The sequence below is a fragment of the Lagenorhynchus albirostris genome, chromosome 1, assembly GCF_949774975.1.
Source record: "Lagenorhynchus albirostris chromosome 1, mLagAlb1.1, whole genome shotgun sequence".
Lineage (NCBI taxonomy): Eukaryota > Metazoa > Chordata > Mammalia > Artiodactyla > Delphinidae > Lagenorhynchus > Lagenorhynchus albirostris.
Genome location: NC_083095.1, coordinates 87,005,235 through 87,026,054, shown reverse-complemented (window position 1 = coordinate 87,026,054; position 20,820 = coordinate 87,005,235). Strand labels below are relative to the sequence as shown.

The 20,820-nt window shown below is 48.1% G+C and overlaps 3 protein-coding genes across 8 annotated transcripts; 2 read left to right on the top strand and 1 right to left on the bottom strand.

Moving 5' to 3' along the window:
* The first annotated feature begins 57 nt into the window (after window positions 1-57).
* On the top strand, window positions 58-5,400 carry SERINC4 (serine incorporator 4). Its single transcript, XM_060149020.1, is given in 15 exon segments — window positions 58-159; window positions 636-812; window positions 988-1,166; window positions 1,636-1,715; window positions 1,844-1,937; window positions 2,194-2,405; window positions 2,590-2,636; window positions 2,638-2,686; window positions 2,787-2,808; window positions 2,810-2,911; window positions 3,309-3,381; window positions 3,633-3,635; window positions 3,814-3,859; window positions 3,998-4,151; window positions 4,346-5,400. Coding segments are annotated over 15 exon segments (1,509 nt in total). The 3' UTR covers window positions 4,515-5,400.
* Window positions 3,461-7,319, bottom strand: SERF2 (small EDRK-rich factor 2). Of its 5 annotated transcripts, none has more exons than XM_060149004.1 (6): window positions 7,180-7,319; window positions 6,474-6,582; window positions 5,629-5,878; window positions 5,132-5,275; window positions 4,721-4,912; window positions 3,461-4,189 (listed from the first exon to the last, which is right to left on the bottom strand). In XM_060149004.1, exons 1-4 carry the CDS (start codon window positions 7,184-7,186, stop codon window positions 5,237-5,239), a joined length of 405 nt encoding a protein of 134 aa, XP_060004987.1. In that variant the 5' UTR covers window positions 7,187-7,319; the 3' UTR covers window positions 3,461-4,189; window positions 4,721-4,912; window positions 5,132-5,236. The 5 variants fall into 5 exon arrangements, with proteins under 5 accessions (XP_060004987.1, XP_060004985.1, XP_060004989.1 ...); XM_060149002.1 differs by having other exon boundaries at window positions 5,132-5,183; XM_060149006.1 differs by having other exon boundaries at window positions 5,629-5,855; window positions 7,180-7,317.
* Window positions 7,320-7,741: 422 nt separating this feature from the next.
* ELL3 (elongation factor for RNA polymerase II 3) lies at window positions 7,742-20,194 on the top strand. 2 transcript variants are annotated; one of them, XM_060149000.1, is made up of 12 exons: window positions 7,742-8,364; window positions 16,633-16,766; window positions 17,005-17,040; window positions 17,388-17,500; window positions 17,630-17,831; window positions 17,921-18,000; window positions 18,136-18,211; window positions 18,631-18,814; window positions 18,898-18,940; window positions 19,067-19,238; window positions 19,468-19,512; window positions 19,592-20,194. In XM_060149000.1, the coding sequence occupies exons 2-12, from the start codon at window positions 16,635-16,637 to the stop codon at window positions 19,700-19,702; spliced, it is 1,194 nt and encodes a 397-aa protein (XP_060004983.1). In that variant the 5' UTR covers window positions 7,742-8,364; window positions 16,633-16,634; the 3' UTR covers window positions 19,703-20,194. The 2 variants fall into 2 exon arrangements, with proteins under 2 accessions (XP_060004983.1, XP_060004984.1); XM_060149001.1 differs by lacking the exon at window positions 7,742-8,364 and having other exon boundaries at window positions 16,547-16,766.
* Window positions 20,195-20,820: the final 626 nt, after the last annotated feature.

The following is a 20,820-nucleotide window of genomic DNA, read 5'->3' as shown; positions in this document are numbered from 1 at the left end:
ACTACTTTCTCATCTTCCTTCCATCTGGTGGACCTGGGCCTAATCCCTGGGATAAGGATGGTGGGTGCAAAGGCGGTCACAAGCTCCAGCACCTGCCTCCGCCTGGCACAGCAACGCAGTGGAGTCAGCAGTGTCACAGTGAGTCTTCCCTTCTATCAGGTGAGAGGGTACTGGAGCAAGCGCTATCTGAAAAAATGGAAGGGAATGGTGGCTGAAGCTGGGGAGGAAAACCCATGGGAGCTGATAAAGATGATAGGCCTTCCTTTCACTTGTGAGGCCCTTCTGCTTCTTTGCCTCTAAGACTACTGATCATTAAACCTCTCCTCCCATGTACCCAGTACCGGATATTTAGATCCTGAGAAAGATTAGAGGCCAGATGTGACTTAGGCTTTTAGAAAGTTCTGCTCAAGCCTGCAGTTAAGCTCTTATGATAAAAGCTCTACTTGATGTCAGTGGAAGGCAATCCTAAATAGCTTGGAACCAGACAGTCTGAGAATTCCTGAGTGAAAGGAGAGAAGAGAAGGGAGGGGGAAATTTTGGAATTCAGCCTCTTGGGTTAACCTCACATGTACATTAATGTAAGCCTTTCCTCAGCAAATCTGCACCTTGCTGCCCTGCATCTGCTCTCCCCTCAGGTGCTCTGCTGTGGGCCTGCTCCCTGTACCTGCTGCTGCCATTCTAGGTGACCCCCTCTCACGGAGTCTCCTTGTAGCCGCCTGTTCTACATCCTCCTCCATGTGGGGACCTCAGCAGTCTGCTGCCTCCTGCTGTCAAGGATGGTAGTGCAAAGAGTCTGGGGCAAGGCACATGGGGTAAGTGGGAGGAGGTTGGGGTGCAGCAGGACAGGATAAAAGGAGAAACCCTGAGATAAACAAGAGATTCAGGTTGGGGGAAGAGGACAAATGAGTGGACATACCCATAAGAAGAAGGTACTTCTCTATGCATGATGACTTGCCCAGCCATTTCTCACATGTACCTTCCCTCCAGATCCAGATGCCCTCAGAGCTGTGTGCCCATCTGTTTGGCCACTCTCACTGCCCAGTGCTCAGCGGCTCTGGGGCTGTATACCGAGTATGTACAGGAACTGCCACCTTTCGCCTGCTGCAGGCTGTGCTGTTGGTCGACCTCCACTCCCCCACCAGCCTGAGAGCACAGCTGCGTAAGAGGTGTGTGTGTATTCTTTGGGTGGGGAGGGGATGAGGGAAGTAGAAATAAGCTGAGTAAAGGAAATTCCAAGATGAAGTAATAGCACTGTAAAAAGACAGAAAACAGGTTTAAGTCCCTGCTTCCACTATACTTGCTGTGTGACAACAAGCCACACACTTACCCTCTTTGACATTCTAGTTTCTGAAATGGAGATAACAGTGGGGTTACTATATGCAAATCTTTTGTCAACTCTAAAACACTGTCCGGATGTTTTTATTTAGGTATCTTAAAGTCAGAATTTGGAATGGGCTGTGATGGGCCCATCTCCAGCCCCTCTCACATGGGACTGGTTCCTCCCTTCCTATACTTAGTTGTCTCTTCTCTCCCTTCCTATAGTTCTGGCTTTCTCCTTTGCCTTCCTCCACTGGCACTGTTCACTCTCCTTTGCCTTTTCTTCTGAGTCTGGTTTTCTCTTTCCCTCTTAACCAGCTTCTGGCTCATCAAGCTGCTGTTCCTGCTAGGTCTCTGTGCTGTTGCCTTCTGCATGCCTGATGAGCATCTCTTCCCAGGTACCTTCCATCTCATCCTGATCAGCGGAAGTAAGCTAAAATATTTTCTAAGAAAAAAAGAGGGTAGGAAGAGGACCAGGAGTAATGATATGATCAGCTACATTTCCCCACTGGTGCCTCACTTGCAGCCTGGCATTACATTGGCATCTGTAGAGGCTTCACATTCATCCTGCTGCAGTTGGTGCTTTTTACAGCCTTTGCCTGTTCCTGGAACAAGAACTGGTAAGGAGGACATAACCCTAAAGGCTTCCTGCGAAGTCTGACATTACTAGACCCAGTTGGGTGGGGCAAAGGACATGACAGGTTGATGGTCCCAGAGCTTACCACTAAGCAGTATCGAAAAACTCAGGAATGTGGAATGACTGTGGGCCAGGTGGGATGGGTAAGTCTCACCAGTCTTTTGGAAGAGGGGAGATAGTTGATAATGGGTAAAAAGAAGAGTTGGAGCGCCAAGCCATTGCCCACCTCCCACCCCTAGGCAAACAGGTGCAGCCCAAGACTGCCGCTGGTTCCTAGCTGTGCTGCTGACCACCCTAGGATTCTACAGCATGGCAGGTTTAGCAGCTGTGCTCCTGTTCCACTACTACACACACCCAGATGGCTGCCTGCTCAACAAGATGCCGCTTAGTCTGCATGTTTGTTGCTGTGGTCTCCTCTCCTTCCTCTCCATCGCTCCCTGCATCCACCTCAGTGGATACATGCCTTGCAACATTCCAGATTTTGGGGACCTTTGGTATAGCAATTTCATTAGCCTCCCTACCTCAGTCAATTCTCTGCTTCCCCCAAAGGGTGGGGGGACAGAAGTACAAGTGAGGGTAGAAGTAAAGGAAATTACTACCCTGTAGGCTAAAGCAAGGATTCCCATTCTCCCCAGAGCAGCTCCACTCTGGCCTTCTACAAGCCTCTGTCAACAGCTGCTATTATCATTTGGCTGACATTCTCTGCGCTATCCAGCCATCCTCCAGAGAGTGGTAAGGACAGGACATGGATTTCCCCATGCTAGAACCTTTTTTGCTCCTGCCAAATACCTATTTGTTCTTACCACCTTTCTCTTCTGTTGCCCCTTCTCAGTAATCCTTCAAGGACAGAATCACTCTGTGCCTGCCTGGCCTGAGTAAAATGGAACCCCAAACACCAGATACTTCTCTGGCAGTGTTGAGTGCTGGCATCATGTATGCTTGTGTGCTTTCTGCTTGGTGCATAAAGGTGTCAAGGGAAAGGCGTGAGAGAAGGGAGGATGCTCAGGACAGGGAACGATGGTCAGGAGACTGTCTGGGACCACGGTTTATTTAAACTTTAGAGCAAGATAAGAGGAAAGCTCCCCATGAACAAAAACAGCTTCTAAGAATAGCACTTGTCAGATGATCTGTATGAGATGAAGGGGGTAGGGGAAATGACTTGAGAATTTTTAAATGTATAAAGACTTCAAGGCCCTCACATGAAAAGATTTCTAAATCTTTGGCGGAAAAGGGCTCCAGGAGCACAGTACCCTCCTGAGAGTTACTAATATGGACCAACCAGCTAGCAGTAAATGCCCTCAGGCAATCCTGCTATCTGACTGGACCAGCTTGAGAACCATCTCTTCCTTCTCAGCAATGAAGCTTCCTACCTTGCTGAGGTATTTGGGCCCCTGTGGACTGTCAAGGTTTACAGCTGTGAGGTCCAGGTGAGGATGGAGAGCACAATATCCCCAATACCCCTCCCCCCTCACACATAGTCACAGACACACACACATCCTATCAACCTCTACCCAGAATGCTCAGATTCTAGCTGCTATTACCTTTTATTGAGTACCCACAATGTGCTAGGCACTGTGCTAGATACTTTACATACATAATCTCATTTAATTTAATCCTCACAACAACCCTGTGAGGTAGGTATTTGCTCCATTTTACAAATGGAGAAATTGAGGCACAGAAGGTTAAACATCTTACCAAAGTTCCCATAGCCAGTTATATACTGAAGCTAGAATTTGAACCCAGGTGTGCCTCCACTTTTTACACCACACCAATCTTTTCAAAGAGGAGTTTCCTATACTGTTACCCAGACATTCTTTCTAAAGTCATTCCAAAACATGCTGCCTTTTGTTTTACAAAAGCCCTCACTGTGTTTCTGCTGCCCTGAAACAGTGCAGCCAGAGGAAGGTGAGTGTCAAGTGAGGATCCATAAGTGTAGATTTCCGCAGAGTGCCAAAGAGCCCTCAAGTGCCTTCACAAAAGATGGGGGAGGAGGGAAGAGGTGTTTCAGCAGCACTGCTGCCAGCAGTCCTTTCCTCTCTCCAGGGCAAACAGGTGGGGCTGCCAGGCCAGCTAACCAAGAGACCGCTCCAGCTCCTCCAGTGCAAGCCCAGCAGCTTTCCTATAGCTATTCTGCCTTCCACTTCGTCTTCTTCCTTGCATCACTCTATGTCATGGTTACCCTCACCAACTGGTTCAGGTAGGATGGAGGCGGGCCTGGGACACTCTTCTGAAAACCTAGTTGTTTTAGGGAAAGAGCAATTCAAGGCCAGTCCCGAGTTCTGAGGACACACACATGGGTCTACCATATACCATACTCTTCGGTGGGGTGGTAGGACAGATCTAAAAGTCATGGCCCTCCAGATTCTCTAACCAGACACTTTAGTTCCACAGCTATGAGGGAGCAGAACTGGAAAAGACTTTCACCACGGGCAGCTGGACTACCTTCTGGGTCAAGGTTGCCTCATGCTAGGCCCGTGTACTCCTCTATCTGGGGCTGCTACTGGCACCATTCTGTTGGTCCCCAACCCAGGACCCCCAGCCTCCTCTTATCTTCAGGTGACACTGTCATGGCATCAGTATTGCCACATAACAAATATCCAGTCTAGGTACTTTTAACAAACTGGGGTTCCCTTCAAATTGTACCCCTAGTCTTGACTCACAGGAGCTGTCCAGACCAACAAATACCTCAAGGACATAATGGGTAGTTACCTCCCTTTAGGCTAAAGTCAGTAGTATGTCTGACTTGAAAAAAGTGGCCATACACACCCTAATGCCCTGGGCAGAGTATCTGACACGCTGGAGCTACCGTTACGTCTTCACCCCAGCTCAAGAGCCTGACTCCCAAGTCAGCAGCTCAGGAACCAGCAGACAGTGCGGCGCCAGCTCCTTCCTGGCTCTCATGGTGGAGATGGGGGCAGGGAAAGACCAACAGGGACTGAAGACTTACTTGGCTCTGCCCTTGGAGATAAAAAGGAAAATAAGGAATTCAGCCCTGGGTACAGGGATTTAAGAAGCCCAGAACCCTAGAACAAACCAGGACACAGGAAGAAAGGAGCACAGAGACTACCCTAGGTTTTAATCCTGATGTTGAGGTCAAAGGAAATGGGACGACAAAAACCACCCTCACATAAGGAATGACAGAACAGAAGAGAATGTGAACACTTGAGAGCAGCTAACCATGGGAAGTCAGTGAGCAGCAGGATCTGGGCCAACTTCCAAGCAGGCAAAACTGAGGAAGAATGAGGAAGAGGGGCATAAATTTAGGTCTTGCAGCCTTCCTTCTTAGGACCTCAACTCCATCCGTAGGATGATGTTCAGGGTCTGAGTGGGGGACAAAAAAAATCACAGAAAAGAAGTCCCTAAGGCTCTTAGAGGATTTCTCTACCACATACCCAGAATACCTGTTTGTTGCAGTACAAAAAAGAATTTTTTCCTGTGATGTTTCACTTAGTCTACATATCCACATCCTTTTAGAGTCTGAAGTTCTCTCCCCTCTTGGTGGGAAAGGGCAGCCATTCCTCCATCCCCATCCCCCCAAATCCCCAGTCAAACCAGGCGCTCAAGGAATTACAAAGCTACTTTTAATACTTTGGGGTGAGCCCCACAGGAATAAAAAACACTGGGAAGGGGTAACCCCCTCACCCCCAGGAGTGGCCCAGGGGGAGAGAGGCTACCTGAGGGGAAGGAAGCACAAAAGGGACTCGCTGCAGACTCAGGGCAAAGGGAATGCCATCGGTGCTGGGACCTGTGAGCACTACAGGAGAAAACGCGAGCGTGGTAGGACTGGCTCCAGGCACACAGGCGAAGGGCAAGAGGGTTGGACACGAAGCCACAAAGCTACTTGGGTTCCTCCTTCTTCTCGTTTGCCTTTTTCTGCTTCTGCTGCATGATCTCCGAGTCCCTGGGGGTAGAGATGATGGGGCACTGGGAGGTACCAGAGGGCAAAAGGGACAAGATGCAGGGGGATGAAGGGCACAAAGGATAAGATGGAAGTGGATGGGACAAAATTCAGCATGTGGCTGCTGTATTCCCACCCTAGGAGAACAAGAGGAAGAGAGCTGAGGCTCAAAAGGCAATCAGTCTCTATCTGGCTATTGCCCGAGGGGTCAGAAGTCTGGCCACACAGGCCCAAGGCTATTCTGTGCTGAGTACCACACCCAGCAACACCAGTGAGAAGGCTGGGAGAAGGGAGGACAAATGAACAGCAAGGAGGGCCAAAAGTACTGGGCTGTCATAACCACTACTGCATTTGAAATGTGAAGCTCCCTGCCCTTGCCCTTAAGGTCAGACCCGGGGGCACTCAGAAATCAGACCGAGGGCAGCACCCGCCCCAGTCCCTTCCTATAAGGCTGTGACCTAACAATTTAAAGGGTGAGAGGAATAAAACCCTAGAGGAAACAATGCACTCTGCCCCTCACGACTAGTCCAGATGTAAGCTCTGAGCTAACTCTTTCCAGGTACAACCCTTGGCCTAAACCCAGGTCTCACCCCACCCCTCCCCGCCCCTCCCTGGGGCTACCTCTGCTTGCGGGCAGCAGCAGAAAGCCCGTCATCTCGGCGCTTTCCCTTAACCGAGTCGCTCTGCTTTTTCATATTCTTCTGGCGGGCGAGCTCGCGCTGGTTACCGCCTAGAGAAAGAAGATAAAAGGTGAGACGAGAGGGCCTTTCTGGCCACACACCGGCGACCCTCTCCCCTCACCGGACACTCGTACGGTCCAACACTTCATTCCTGGGGCGCCGACACCGGCCTTTTTCGGGGCCTAGGCTGCAGATTGGACGGAGGGGGTAGCTGCCACAGGGCAGGTCAAAGTGGGGAGTGGACGGAGCACGGTCCTGAGGAGCCTGCTAGAAGCGTGCTTCGAATTTCGGGGCAGCATGGGGGCCCAGACAGGGGGTGGCGGTATGTGTAGACGGTCTGGGTCTCTGTGGGGGATGGGCAGGGATCTGGAATGGGGGGATCTGGGTCTATCACAGGGGCGCAGGGCTTCTCCCCACACCGCAGAGCGTCGGGGAGGGCCTTTGCCTGACGAGGTGGGGAGGTTCTCAAGAAGTGTCTCGGTGGGCAAAGGGTCGACTTCCGGGCTCCAAGTGCGAGGGTCGCTAAACAGCGCTCCCAGAGAAAGGTCTCGTTGGGGAAGCCAAAACGAGGTCAATGCCGAGGTTCGGCAGTCATGTTTAGGATGGAAAAGGAGAAAAGGGCAAGAGGAGGGGGTCTCAGTGCTCACGGGTCATGGCGACGGCAGCAGCTCCGGCCTGCCTCCGTTGCGTCCCCTCGTTCAGTACGACGTTGCAGGCCCCGCCCCTTTCTCGAAGCGTAACGAAGTTGTCTTTTCCTCCCCGCCCCTTCGCGCCCGGGAGCCGATTCCCATTGGACAGGAAGAAACACGTGGAGGCCGCGAGCCACGCTGGAGCTCGGGCGGATAACGGGCGGAGGTTCGCAGGCCGAGCGCGCTGCGTGGGGCGGGGCTTTCCGAACAAGTCGTTAGGTCGGGAGGGGAGAAAGTAGGCCAGGTCACGTGGGCAGAGTGGGTGGGGGTGGAGGGGTGCGGGTGGCTAGGTGGCGCTCCCGCGGGCTTGGGCACGTGACCTGGCAGAGTGCCCTCATGCGGGGATGGTTTGGGACAAGGACAGACTCACTCAGAGGGAACGTAGGGGGAACAGAGGGCTGGGGGTTCGTGGGGGCTGAAATGGTCCGGCCGGTGCTGTTACCAAGACTCTTGGACTAAACTTGCCCCTGTTATCTAGGATCCCCCCAACCAACCACCTGTTTAGATACTTGAGTTTGCATACTATGTAAAATCGTGTACAAACGCAACTTCAGAAGCCCCTTTCTAACCACATTGTTCCCCCATCCCAAACTCCTCCAGTATAGAAATTCGCATCCACATCTCATATGTCCTAAAACTTTGGTCCTGTTCATATCCCCATAGAAGCTTCAAATATGTAGCTTGGAAGTATTGGAGGACCCAAAAATCACGGACTATGGAGTTGGATCAGGGACTGAGAGATTGGAAAATCCACATACTATGTCCATTTCTCCCTCCGGCATTTCCCCACTGTACTGTACTATCTCCACCATCTCCACCAACCACACCTGGTTTGTAATTCGCAATTGAATAGGGCGGGAAGCTTAGATTTCCCACTAAAATCGCTCTCATTCCCAGTTTCACTAATCTGTGTACAAGACTCCCCACCAGTCCTGAGGAATTCACGGGATAAAGGAGAAATGTTTAGGAAATCTCACAGGAAAGGACTGGTTGTAAATTTTAACATCTGATTCTCTCCAGCTAGTGCCCACAGCAGAACCAAGCTGAGGCTGGCACTTCAGACTGGCTTCTTTCTCAACATAGAGCTGAGGGAAGACAATAAACCTCATTCAGTACCATCCTCACAATTTTTGCCATACCCAGGTATCACTTGAACTACTACTATTTATTACTTTAAAATTTTTTACCAGGGTTGTGTTTGTTTTTTTTTTTTTTTTTTTTTTTTTGGTTGTGCTGTGTGGCTTGTGGGGATCTCAGTTCCCCCACCAGGGATTGAACCTGGGCCTCTGCAGTGAAAACACCAAATCCTAACCACTGAACCACCAGGGAACTCCCTGTATCAGTTTCAAATAAAGGATATAACCCAAACTTCATATTCCTTTAGTAAATTTAAAATCAGTATCACCTGCCCACAAACAGAAAGTAACTATAAAAAGAAATACAATGAAAAGGAAATATTAAATTCTACCAAAATAACATCAATGTCAAAGCTACTGAACCTGGGGCCTGCCCTCTCTTTCTCAGAGAAAGAAATTAACAAGTGTTATAGAGGTAATAAGGCATAAGTCTCCCAAACTGAAGCTTTTTCTTGACATCATCAGAATATTGAAATGCATTTAATTTTTATACTTTCAGTGTTACTTACTGCTATGTCTCTATACTACTAAAATTACTTCTTATATCACCAGTAGCATATATCCCACCCTTTGGTACATACCAAATGTAATAGATCAACATTGGTGGCACACATAACAATGTGCAAATTCTGACTCTGCTACTTACTGGATTTGATTTTGGACAATCATTTTTTCCATGCTTCAATTCCTTTATATGAAAAATGGGAATAATATCTACCCCTTAGTGTTGTGGAAAAGATTAATATAGATAACTTAATATAAAGGACTTGGCCCATAATAGGCACTTGGTTAATAATGTCCTCTCCATCTCCCTTTGGGAAGTCCTAAAACCTCTTCATTCTCCAAATTCCTCTAACTCCTGAGTCGTAGCCAGTCTCTGAAATGGCCCCTAATGATCCCTCCCTTCTGGTATTCACATCCTTGTGTAATCCTCTCCCACACTAAATCAGGGTTGGTCTATGTGACCAATAGAATATGGCAGAAGTGATGGTATATCACTTCTGATGCTAAAAAAAATTGCAGCTTCTGCTTTCCTTTCTCTCTTGGATCACTGGCTCAGGGAGAGCCCCAGCTGCCATGTCAGGAGGAGAGGCCCATGTGGTGAAGAACTGTGGCCACTGGCCAACAGCCAGAGGGCAGAGAAAATACCTCCACTTTAACTTAGCACGAGGTTGAGAGTTAGGGACCCAAGGCTCTGAGAGAAGGAGGTGAGGCAGGATTTAGGGACCCCACATATAAAGTGAGAAGATGAGGAAACTGGACTTCAAGGGTGGGGACAGCATCTGCAGACCTATAGCAACAGACTGACCACAGTTCACATAAAGAATTTGGACTATCTGGCTTCCTAGCCCCCAGGTTCCAATGGGTCCCCTTGCATATAGAGAGACTACAGAACCAGCCCCATGGAGAAAACTGAGCTAGCCAGGGATGAGTGAAATAGTGCAGGATGAGGAAGCAAGTTCTCTTTTGGCAACTCCTACCTCTTTATCAACTCCAGCTGCTCAGGTGGGTGAGAGAGTGGAACAACCCTGTAACCACTCTCCTCTTATTAACTCACCCCACTCTACCCCCATGCTCAAGAGTCTATTTCCAATCCTAACAGAACCTAGGCTGGTTGCTACACGTCCCTCCAGTCTAACTTTTCCAGTAATTGCCAAAGAAATCACTCATTCTTTCAACAAATATTCATTGTGTTATGCACCAACAATGTACCAACTACTGCATTAGTCATTAGGTATACAGTGATGAACAAAACATGTATATCTCCATACTCACGGAACATATAGTGTAGAGAAGAAGAAACAGCTCTTTCTCTGTATATAACACATATATAGGTATTCCTGTGTGTGTGTGTGTGTATATATATATATGTATATATATATATATGCAAATCAATTGTGATAACTGCTTTGAAAGAAATGAACAGATTTTACACAAGGATGATATTCAAAAGAGTTAACAGGGCACACAGCATAAGCACCTATCCACCAAAATAGATGTCAGTTTAACCTGAATAAAGACTATCTGTGAACAATTTTTCTACCTCTCCTGGTAAATCATACAACTGCTGGTTCTGTGAAGGGAGTATATCTGCAGACCCTAACTTTGATTAGAGAAGTGAAGCAACTGATAACTGGGCTGAGGCAAAAGGAGGAGGATTTAGCCAGGGCAAGGGGTGGGGGGAGGCGGGAGAGAACATTTTAGGAGAGGAAACAGCATGTGTGAAGGCCCTAAGGCCCTGCTCCCTCAGGCCATCCCATCAAGAGCCACAAGGTTAGTGGATAGGTAAGTAGTAGGTGAGTCACTAATGCCTAGTGAGCATGCTTTGAAACTAGGTCAGGGAGAAGGTAGGGTAGTGATATGATCTGAGTCACTCCTGCTAATACCGCTACTCGGTAACATTAAGTGAGTACTTATTAAGTATATTAAGTTTACTTTTCTTATTTGGGCCTTACAATGACCTTTTGAGGTGTCATTATTCCCTTTCTACATATTTAGAAACTTTGGCACAGGCAGGTTAAATAACTTTCCCAAGGAAGCACAGGTAATAAAGGGTGGGGCTGAGAGTTTAACCCAGTCACTGCTCTTCAGCAGCAAGATGTAAATTTTGAAGAGATCACTCCGTGGAAGGAAAGTGGATTAGAGCAGGTAAGTGGAAATGGGGAGACCAGTCAGGAGGCTATCACAGACATCCAGGATTCTAGGCCTAATTGGGTAACAGATAATTGAAATGCAGTTCAGACCAACTGGGGCAAAAAGGGGAATTTGTTGGCTTACATAACCAAACTGGGTCATGGGCTGGGGTGTGAATGACTAAAACCAATGACAGGGGGATGCCTCCCCATCTCTTTGCTTTATTTTCTCAGATCCAGATCCCTTGACATGATAGGAAATGGCCACCAATGGTCCCTGCCTTCACATATCACAGTGTGACCAAGAGAGGGGGTCTGAGTTTCTTCCTTTAAATTCAGTTTTTAAAACCCCAGGACAGGACTCTGATGGTTTAGGTGCCTACCTTTGTGGTGAGAAGGTGGTGTGGGGCAGGATATAATGAGAGTAGCCCCCACCAGAACCATATGGTTAGTATGGGGAAAGAACAGTTTTATCAAAGAAAGGGAGTTTGTTCCCCAGAAAAGGAGGATGCTAGACAGATCAAACAAAAGATGTCCATTACATCAGGGAACAGAAGACAGCCACTTGGACCAAAATGGTGGCAGAAGAAATGGCAAAAGTGTGCAGCTTCAAAATATATTTTGGGTATTCAGTTAGAGAGGAAGATACTATTGATTTCTGGGTTCTTCATCAAATATTAAGTATACACCTATTAAGTGCAAGACACTTCTAGGCAGTGGGTATACAGTGGTGAACAAAACTGACATGGTCTCTGACCTCATGAAGTTAACCCTTTAGTGGGGGAGACTTAAAATTCACAAGTAGCCAAACCAAACAGTATGAAGTTACAACTTGTGTTAAGTGTTAAAAGAGAAACAAAAGTGCAAGGACAAAGAATAATGGGAGAGACCCACTTCTGTGGTGACTTTTTTTTTGGCCACGCAACGCAGCTTATGGGATCTTAGTTCCCCGACCAGGGATCACACCCAGGCCCTTGGCAGTGATAGCATGGAGTCCTAACCACTGGACCACCAGGGAATTCCCTGTGGTGACTTTTCAACTGAGGCCTGTAGGAAAAGTAGAAGAAGGCTCCAGAAGTGCAGCTGAATTCCAAACATTAATAACATCCCTCCTTTAACAAGGAAGAGCAATACAGTTTTAGGAAATTCTTTCCCTCCCTATATTCCAAAAGTGGTCCTGAATGGCTAAGTCAATCAAAGTAAACTCATCACTCTTAGCATTACTGGCTCAGGATTGCCTAAACCATGCATGATATTCACCTTGTGACAGTTATAGGTTTAAGAGTTAGCATATGACCTAAATTGGCCTTATCAGACCAAAGGGAAGGACTTTTGTTCCATTGTGGAGACAGACAGTGCTCTCTCCCACTGACTTGAATAAGGATTCACATAACCCTTACTGCTTTTGGCTTCTGTGACCTTGAAGGACAAGCCTTAGGTTGAAGCAAAGTGAGTGGCAGGAGGAAACTTGGTCCTTGATGATGCTCTTGGGCCACTGAATACATCAACTATAATATTTGTTCTCTCACTGAGCTTCCTGCTATGAGAACCACCATACATATTTGTTTTTTGTGTAAGCTGCCTTGAGTCAGATTTCTGTAACTTCTGCCAAATACATTTTAAGAAATACACAAACAATAGAAATAGCATATGCCAAGGCCCTGAGATGGGAAAAACCTTGAATAATTAGAGAAATTACAGAGATCACATAATGAAATGATCCAGTAAGATTATCTTAAAGTGCAACCAGCCCTCTCCATGCATATTAAGCTTCTAGTCAGATTTTAGTGCCTTGCTTGTAGAGATGAGTAGATAGCTGAAGATCAGCAAGCATTGGAAAAAACACTTTTAACATAAAAATAGGCCAAAACAAAACAGAAACAGAAAATAAGGTCTTAGAGGATCAGAAACAATTCCAGAAACAAAAGAAAGTGGGAGGGGGACCATAATTAGTAACCTTAGAAATGAAGGGGATATTGAACAAAAACAGGGGAGCTATAAAAAACAAACATTCAGAGAATAATAAAGAGCTCTTGGAAATTAAAAATATGATAAAAGCATTGGAAGATAAAACTTGAAGAAATAGTCAAGAAAATTGGGCAAAAAGATAGTGATGGACAGGAAAAAATTTTAAAATTAGGCAATCAGTTCAGGAGGTCAACATCTGTATTATATGAGTTTCAGAATGAGAGGGGGCCCACTGAGTGCCCAGCACAAAGAATAAGAAAAGATCGATGCCACAACATACTAGAACACTGGAGTCACAGAGAAGATCCTAAAGGTTTCTGAGATACAAAATAGGTCACATACAAAGAAAGGATGAAGAATCAGAATGGCTTCAGACTTGTCAGCAGCAACACTGGAGTGCAAAAGACAGTGAGTGATGTCATCAAATATCTGAAGAAAAATAACTAACAACCAATTTTTTTTTTACCCAGCCAAGCTATCAATTAAGTAGAATAGAATAAAGACACACAGTCTCAAAGGACTTATCTACCATGCACCCTTTCCAGGAAGCTATTGGAGAAGTACACCAAAATGAGGGGGTAAAACAAGGAAAAAAGTAGTAGAATTCAGGAAAAAAGGGCATCCAATATAGGAGATAAGGAAATCCCCAGGCTGTTTGAAGGGAGACCCCAGGATGATAACTTTGCAGCAGGCTTAGAGAAGCAACTATTTCAGAGTGGAACAGGAGAATGAAAGGGTCTGGAGGTGTATATATAAGGAAAAAAATGGAAACTTATAAAACTGATAAGTTTTATAACTGATAAAATTGATAATATAACTGATTATATTTGAATATATGAGGAGGAGATTTCCACTTCTAGAGGAGCATATTAGAATTAATTGATATAAAAAAGAATTAATTGATAATAAGTACATACAGGGGCTTCCCTGGTGGTGCAGTGGTTAAGAATCCGCCTGCCAGTTCAGGGGACAGGAGTTCGAGCCCTGGTTCAGGAAGATCCCACATGCCGTGGAGCGACTAAGCCCGTGCGCCACAACTACTGAGCCTGCGCTCTAGAGCCCACAAGCCACAACTACTGAGCCCATGTGCCACAACTACTGAAGCCCGCGTGCCTACAGCCCATTCTCCGCAACAAGAGAAGCCACTGCAGCGAGAAGCCCGTGCACTGCGATGAAGAGTAGACCCCGCTCTCCGCAACTAGAGAAAGCCCGCGCGCAGCAACGAAGACCCAACGCAGCCAAAAATAAAATAAATTAATTAAATAATTAAAAAAATAAGTACATACACAACTAAGTAAACAAACCAAGATAGGGATAATTATTAATATCAAGGGGGAAACATACAAGAAAGGAAATGTAAACAGTGCACTGTGTCACAGCTTGTAAATAATATTTGCACACTCATAAAATGTAAACATTCATTATTGATCTAACAAAAGTAACATTACTACACTAGGAGGTTGAAGAGAGAAAGTACATGCATATATATGGAGAGGATGGGAGAGCTAAAGTCCTCATTTTTAAGATAGAAACCAATGGCTAATATCTGACACTTAAAAAGCCAGAAATGGCATGATACTTAGAAAAAGCAATAAATGCCAGAAAAACAGTTAAAAGAGTTTTAACTTCCTTTAAGCAGTAGAAAGCAGAAAGGAATAAGGGATAAATATTTTTCATTATGTCTTGTATGGAACTTATATGTACATATATAACTTCCATAAAGACAAATAAATACTATAAAAACCCAACCATGGGGCTTCCCTGGTGGCACAGTGGTTAAGAATCCGCCTGCCAATGCAGGGGACAAGGGTTCGAGCCCTGGTCCGGGAGGATCCCACATGCTGCGGAGCAAGTGGGCCCGTGTGCCACAACTGCTGAGCCTGCGCTCTGGAGCCCACGAGCCACAGCTGCTGAGCCTGCCTGCTGCAGCTGCTGAAGCCCGCACGCCTAGAGCCTGTGCTCCGCAACAAGGGAAGCCACCGCAATGAGAAGCCCACACACAGTAACGAAGAGTAGCCCCCCCTCCCCGCAACTAGAGAAAGCCTGTGAGCAGCAACGAAGACCCAACGCAGCCAAAAATTAATTAATTTTTTTTAAGAAGTCAAATTTAGGAGGGCTTCCCTGGTGGTGCAGTGGTTAAGAATCTGCCTGCCAATGCAGGAGACACGGGTTCGAGCCCTGGTCCGGGAAGATCCCACATGCCGCGGTGCAACTAAGCCCGCGTGCCACAACTACTGAAGCCCGTGAGCCTAGAGCCCATGGTCCGCAACAAGAGAAGCCACTGCAATAAGCATGCGCACCGCAACGAAGAGTAGCCCACACTCTCCACAACTAGAGAAGGCCCGCGCGCACCAACGAAGACCCAATGCAGCCAAAAATAAATAAAATAAATAAATTATTTTTTAAAAGTCAAATTTAGGGAGTTCCCTGGAGGTCCAGTGGTTAGGATTTGGTGCTTTCATTGCTGTGGCCTGGGTTCAATCCCTGGTGGGGGAACTAAGATCTCAGAAGCTGTCGGGTGTGGGCAAAAAATAAAAATCAACTTTATTGAGGTATAATTTACAGACATTAAAATAGATACATTTTAAGTGTGCAATTTGATGAGTTTTGACAAATGTATAGATAATTTGAGTTAGGGTGAAGGGCATTAAGGTCATCTGGGATTATGCCCATCCAGGGATTTAGCAGAGGTATCCTAGCTAGGAAAGAGAACAACACCAGGGCTCTAGGGAGACATACCCAAACAGGGACAAGTGGCGACACCAAGGGCCGACATGAGATTGGTCCTGGGGTTTCACTGCACCAGGATCTGGACCTCCAGAATGTCTGGAAACTTCATGGCACCTCTTGGTCCTCCTGAGGGAGTGAGCCTGCTCCCTTTCACACCAGTGTCCAACAATCTCACGTGTATAGGCCAGGAAGGGAGACCTGGGACTGAGTTCTCCCTCTCCTCTGCCCTGCAACTTTCCTGCCACCAACCACGGCCCCCATCTCTGCCCATCGATGGGGGCGCTCCGGCTTGCGATAGCCAAGCTTCACTGCTGCCAAAAACGGGCCCTGATTTTCTCTCCATTCATAGTTAGAAACCGGCTTCGGGTTCGCCGCAGTACGTCGGGCAGGGAAAAGCAAAAGCTCTAGGCCAGGTGTTGGCGTCGGGAATCCCCCTTCGGGTCAGCCAGCCTCCGGTCCCTTGGGGCTCTTGGCGTGATGGGCTGGGCCCGCCCAGCAATCAGTCGCTGTCGCTGTCTACCGCCCCTCTGCGTCTAAAACCCTCGGGGGTTGCAGGTTCAGCTTCACTTAGAAACAGAAACTCTTTAAGTGTTCAGGTTAGGTGGAAAAACTGAGGCAGGACTGGGGACTCTAGTGAGAGGTCTGAAGTTGGCTGCAGACTTTCTCCCCGGAACTGGGAGAGCACCTTCCGAAAGCCCAAAAAGCGCATGCCAATCCAAGAAGAAACCGCTGGGGTCGGTGCTAACATCTGGGGGAGAGCGAAGCGCCACCCACGCGAGCGGGAAATCCCAGAGGTGGGGCTGGCTGTGGGTGGGGCCTGGGGTGGGGTCCCGGCGGGGGCGGGGCCTACCTGGGTTACCGGGTGTGCCAGCCTAGCCCTGCACAGCGGAGGTGGTAGTGGCCCTGGTCTGTGGCTCCCGTCCTATTTGCTCTGAACCTCGCAGCCATGGAGGGACCCCGGGAGCTTCTGAGTAGGAAGCTCCGGCTCTGCTTCACCCCCGCTGCCCGGACCAGCCTCCTGCTGCTCAGGCTCAACGACGCGGCGCTGCGGGCGCTGCACGAGTGTCAGCGGCAACAGGTACGGCCGGCCCGGGCCCCATCCTCTCCATCCCCTACCCCTCGGTTAGTCGGGCCTCAGCCGGCGACAGTGCCGAAGGGGCCTGGGGATGGGAAGCAGCATCCTCAGTCTCCGGCCTCCCCACCTCTCCAAGTGAAGCCTGCGAGGCAGGTCCCCCCACCCCCACCCCGGGCACCCGACGCCGGATCCGGGACGCTGTTTCACCTGCTCTTAGCTCAAGTCTGTGCTCTCCCTCCAGGTTCGGCCAGTGATTGCTTTCCAAGGCAACCGAGGGGTAAGCGCGGGCCTGGGGTGTGTGGAGGTGGAGTGCAGGGAGAACAGACATGGGCTCCAGGAAGGTACCATCAGGGCGGGAGGCTGAGGGCAGCCAAGGTCTGAGGAAGTTTCGAGAATTGAACCCCAAATGGGGCGAGGGGCTGCTGGGTTGTGGTCCCAAGAGGCTGCGGTTGAAGAGACTGTGCCGTCTTAGCCTCCTGAGGAACTCAGGCCCAGCTGCACCTGGTGTGCTAATGAGCCCCGTGGGACCCATCGTCAGGCTTAGGCTGGCTCAGGGAGGAGTGGCCTTCATAGTAGGAGGAGGAACTGACTTTCATAGAGCTTACAGTCTCCTTTCACCCACAGTATTTGAGGGTCCCACGTCCTGGCTGGTCCTGCCTCTTTTCCTTCATAGTGTCTCAGTGTGGCCAGGAGGGCCCTGGTGGTGGCTTGGATCTTGTGTGCCAACATTTAGGCAGGTAAGGGGAATAGGTAGCAGGTAAGAAAGAGTTTGTGCAAAGTCTGGGAAGGGGATATCCAGAGGTGCTTCAGAGATCTCCACCTTCCTGTTTGTTGTTTGTTTTTTGTTTTAAACCACTTCTTTCCAGATCTGGGCCTAACCGCCTCCACTGCCTGGGTCCACTCAGGGAGCGCCTCACTATTTGGGCAGCCATGGATTCTGTCCCAGCCCCATCTTCAGTTCAGGGACACAACCTGACTGAAGATGCCAGAGATCACGAGAGCTGGCAGAACATGGGAGACTATTCTGCAGGAGACACAATTTCACAGCCACAGATGGCACTAGAAGAGGTAAGGCCAGAAACTGCAGGGAGTTGGGATAAGGTGGGGCAAAGCCTGAAGCCTAGGGAGCCAAGTGCCCCTGCCACTTTCCCTGCCAGGTGGCAGATCCACTGGCAAGCAGCCAAGGACAGTCACTCCCAGGATCCTTGAGGGAACACATGGCACAGTGGGAAGTGAGGTACTTGGGGGCAGGGTGGGACTAATCTGGGAAGCCCTGTTATTGTCTTCTCTAATCTCCACCCTAAATGCTGTAAAAAGGGATCTAGCCCTACCCTTGGCTTCATCTCTCCCATTCCCTCTTCAAAAATCCTAGGAACCAGACCCATCTTCCAAACAGAGAGCCTGATCAGGTACTGCCTTCCTCTGCTAGCCAGAAACACGTGGACAAGGTAAGTTGTAATAGCAAGGGTGTTTCAAAGAGAGTTGTGTCCAATGAGGCTAAAATTTAAAAATTGGGACCTTATCATTCTCATGCTCCCAGAGCTCATTATATGGAAGTAATTTTTATGTTTTTTAATTTTTATTTTATTTTTTTTTGCGGTACGTGGGCCTCTCACTGCTGTGGCCTCTCCCGCCGCGGAGCACAGGCTCCAGACGCGCAGGCTCAGCAGCCATTGCTCACGGGCCCAGCCACTCCGCGGCATGTGGGATCTTCCCGGACCCGGGCACGAACCCATGTCCCCTGCATCGGCAGGCAGACTCTCAACCACTGTGCCACCAGGGAAGCCCAGAAGTAATTTTTAAGAGAAGGACAGAATAGGAGGCTTCTGGCTTACTGTTCATGTGACCAAGATATTTTCTCCAACAGAAACGTCCAGCACCTGCAGCTACTGTAAAACTAAAAGAAAAGAGGCTCAGATCTCTGTCTCTAGCTCCAAGTCCCCTACAAGGGCTGCCTAGTCAGGAGCTACAGGAGAGAGAAGATTGGGAGCAAGAAGATAAAGATGAAAACATTAGCCCCAGGCTGGTGCACAGTCCCTCAGTTCAAGCAGGTGAGTTAATGGGAGGAGGGTGAAACTGCCATAGTGGGGGAAAAAAAGCCTATCATTACCTTCATGTCTTGCTTCCTTCCTAGACTCTGAATCCCCAAGCCCTGAAGAGGTACCGGATTACCTCCTGTGAGTCCCCTGCCATTTCCAATTTTATCAAGCCTTGTGCATATGAGATATTAAGGTAAACTTCCTGGGAGTTGGAAGCTTTGGGGGGCAATGACATTGAAGGTGACAATACTCTGCTCCTGGCAGGCAATACAGGGCCATCCACAGTGCAGAACAGCACCATGCTTACAAGCAGGACTTTGAGACAGATTATGCTGAATACCGCACTCTACATGCCCGTGTTGGGGCTGCAAACCAAAGGTTCAGAGAGCTGGGAGCAGAGATGAAGAGCACTCAACGAGGAACTCCAGAATACAAGGTAAGGGCTGGATGGGCCCAGGCTGGCCCCTGAGCTCTACTGGCCGTAAACTCCTGGCTAACTGCCCATAATCCTGTTTGTTCAACAACCAATGTGACAAGCAAGCCAGTTTTGAGGGAAAAATTAGTCTGTATAATTTGGTAGAAGGAGAAGGGAAGTTCCTTCACTCCCTAAGAGAACTGGAGCTTTTTTCTTAAGGTTAAACTTGGTGCTAACATTTTCTTTTCAGATGCTGGAAGAAAAGATAGTCCAGGAATATAAAAAGTTCAGGAAGGTAAGACCAGGCCTGGGAATGGTAGCAAAAAGGCAGAATTGACTTTTTTTTTTTTGACATGGATGCTTTTTCTCTGCAGCAGTACCCAGGTTACAGGGAAGAAAAGCACCGTTGTGAGTACCTGCATCAGAAATTGTCCCACATTAAAGGTCTCATCCTGGAGTTTGAGGAAAAGAACAGGGGCAGCTGAAGATGACAGAGGGCTCTTTACCCTCTGCCCAGTGTGCTATGAAGGAACAAAGCAGCTATTAACTAGTGTACAATTGTCTGCTCTTCTTATTGCTGAGTCCATGGTGGGAAGTAGGAGAGCTGCTCTAGGTTCTTAAGGTTTTTCATATTGCCATATTTAAATTTTTAGGGCATGGGCACAGTGCCAAGACTCCACAGCTGTGCCCAGGAGACTAGGAAAAGTAGCAGAGACTTGGCTTCTCCACCTTTAGTTCAGCCAAGTTATTTTTAAATTCTGAGAAATGATACCATTTCCAGGACAAGATACCTTGAGAACATCAGAATTTACTTGGTAGCCTCCCTGAAGAAACAATGAAAACTTTTGGTAACAGAACTAAAGGAACTTGTAATACAACTGGATATAATGGGAAAGGGCTTGGGTGTTACCCATGTACTGAAAGTGAATTATTTTACAAACATGGCTAAAAAATTAAACTGATTGCTTCTGTGTCAAGTTTATGTTTTCCTTGAATCCTCTTACCCTTGGCTGTGTATGTGAACCAGTTCTGGGGCTCCCTAAAAATTCAGATCCCCAGATCCCAGCCCAGGTCTTATGAATTAGAATCTCCAAGATTATGGTTAGGCATCTTTACTTTTTCAAAGCACTATGGATGATCCTGATATATATTTTGCTAAGTGGCTCTGTCAAATCTTGTAATTCAGTGGTCCCCAACCTTTTCGGCACCAGGGACCAGTTTCATGGAAGACAATTTTTCCACAGACTGGGGCAGTGGGCGGCGGGCAGGGGGCGGTGGCAGTGGTTCAGGCGGTAATGCGAGCGATGGGGAGCGGCAGATGAAGCCTCACTTGCCGCCGCTCACCTCCTGCTGTGCGGCCCGGTTCCTAGCAGGCCACGGACCGGCCCAGGGGTTGGGGACCCCTGTTGAAATTGGTAACTAGAGGATACAGTAGGAATAAAGCTCTCCTTTTCCAAACATGGAGGTTGAGGATCACCTGCAACTGGGGCTATCTGGAATTATCCAGTAACTGAAATCTATAACTGTGGATAGGATTTGGATTTACCCACAAAAAGGAAGAGGGAAACGGTTCAATTCATTTGAACCAAAGATCACACCAGTC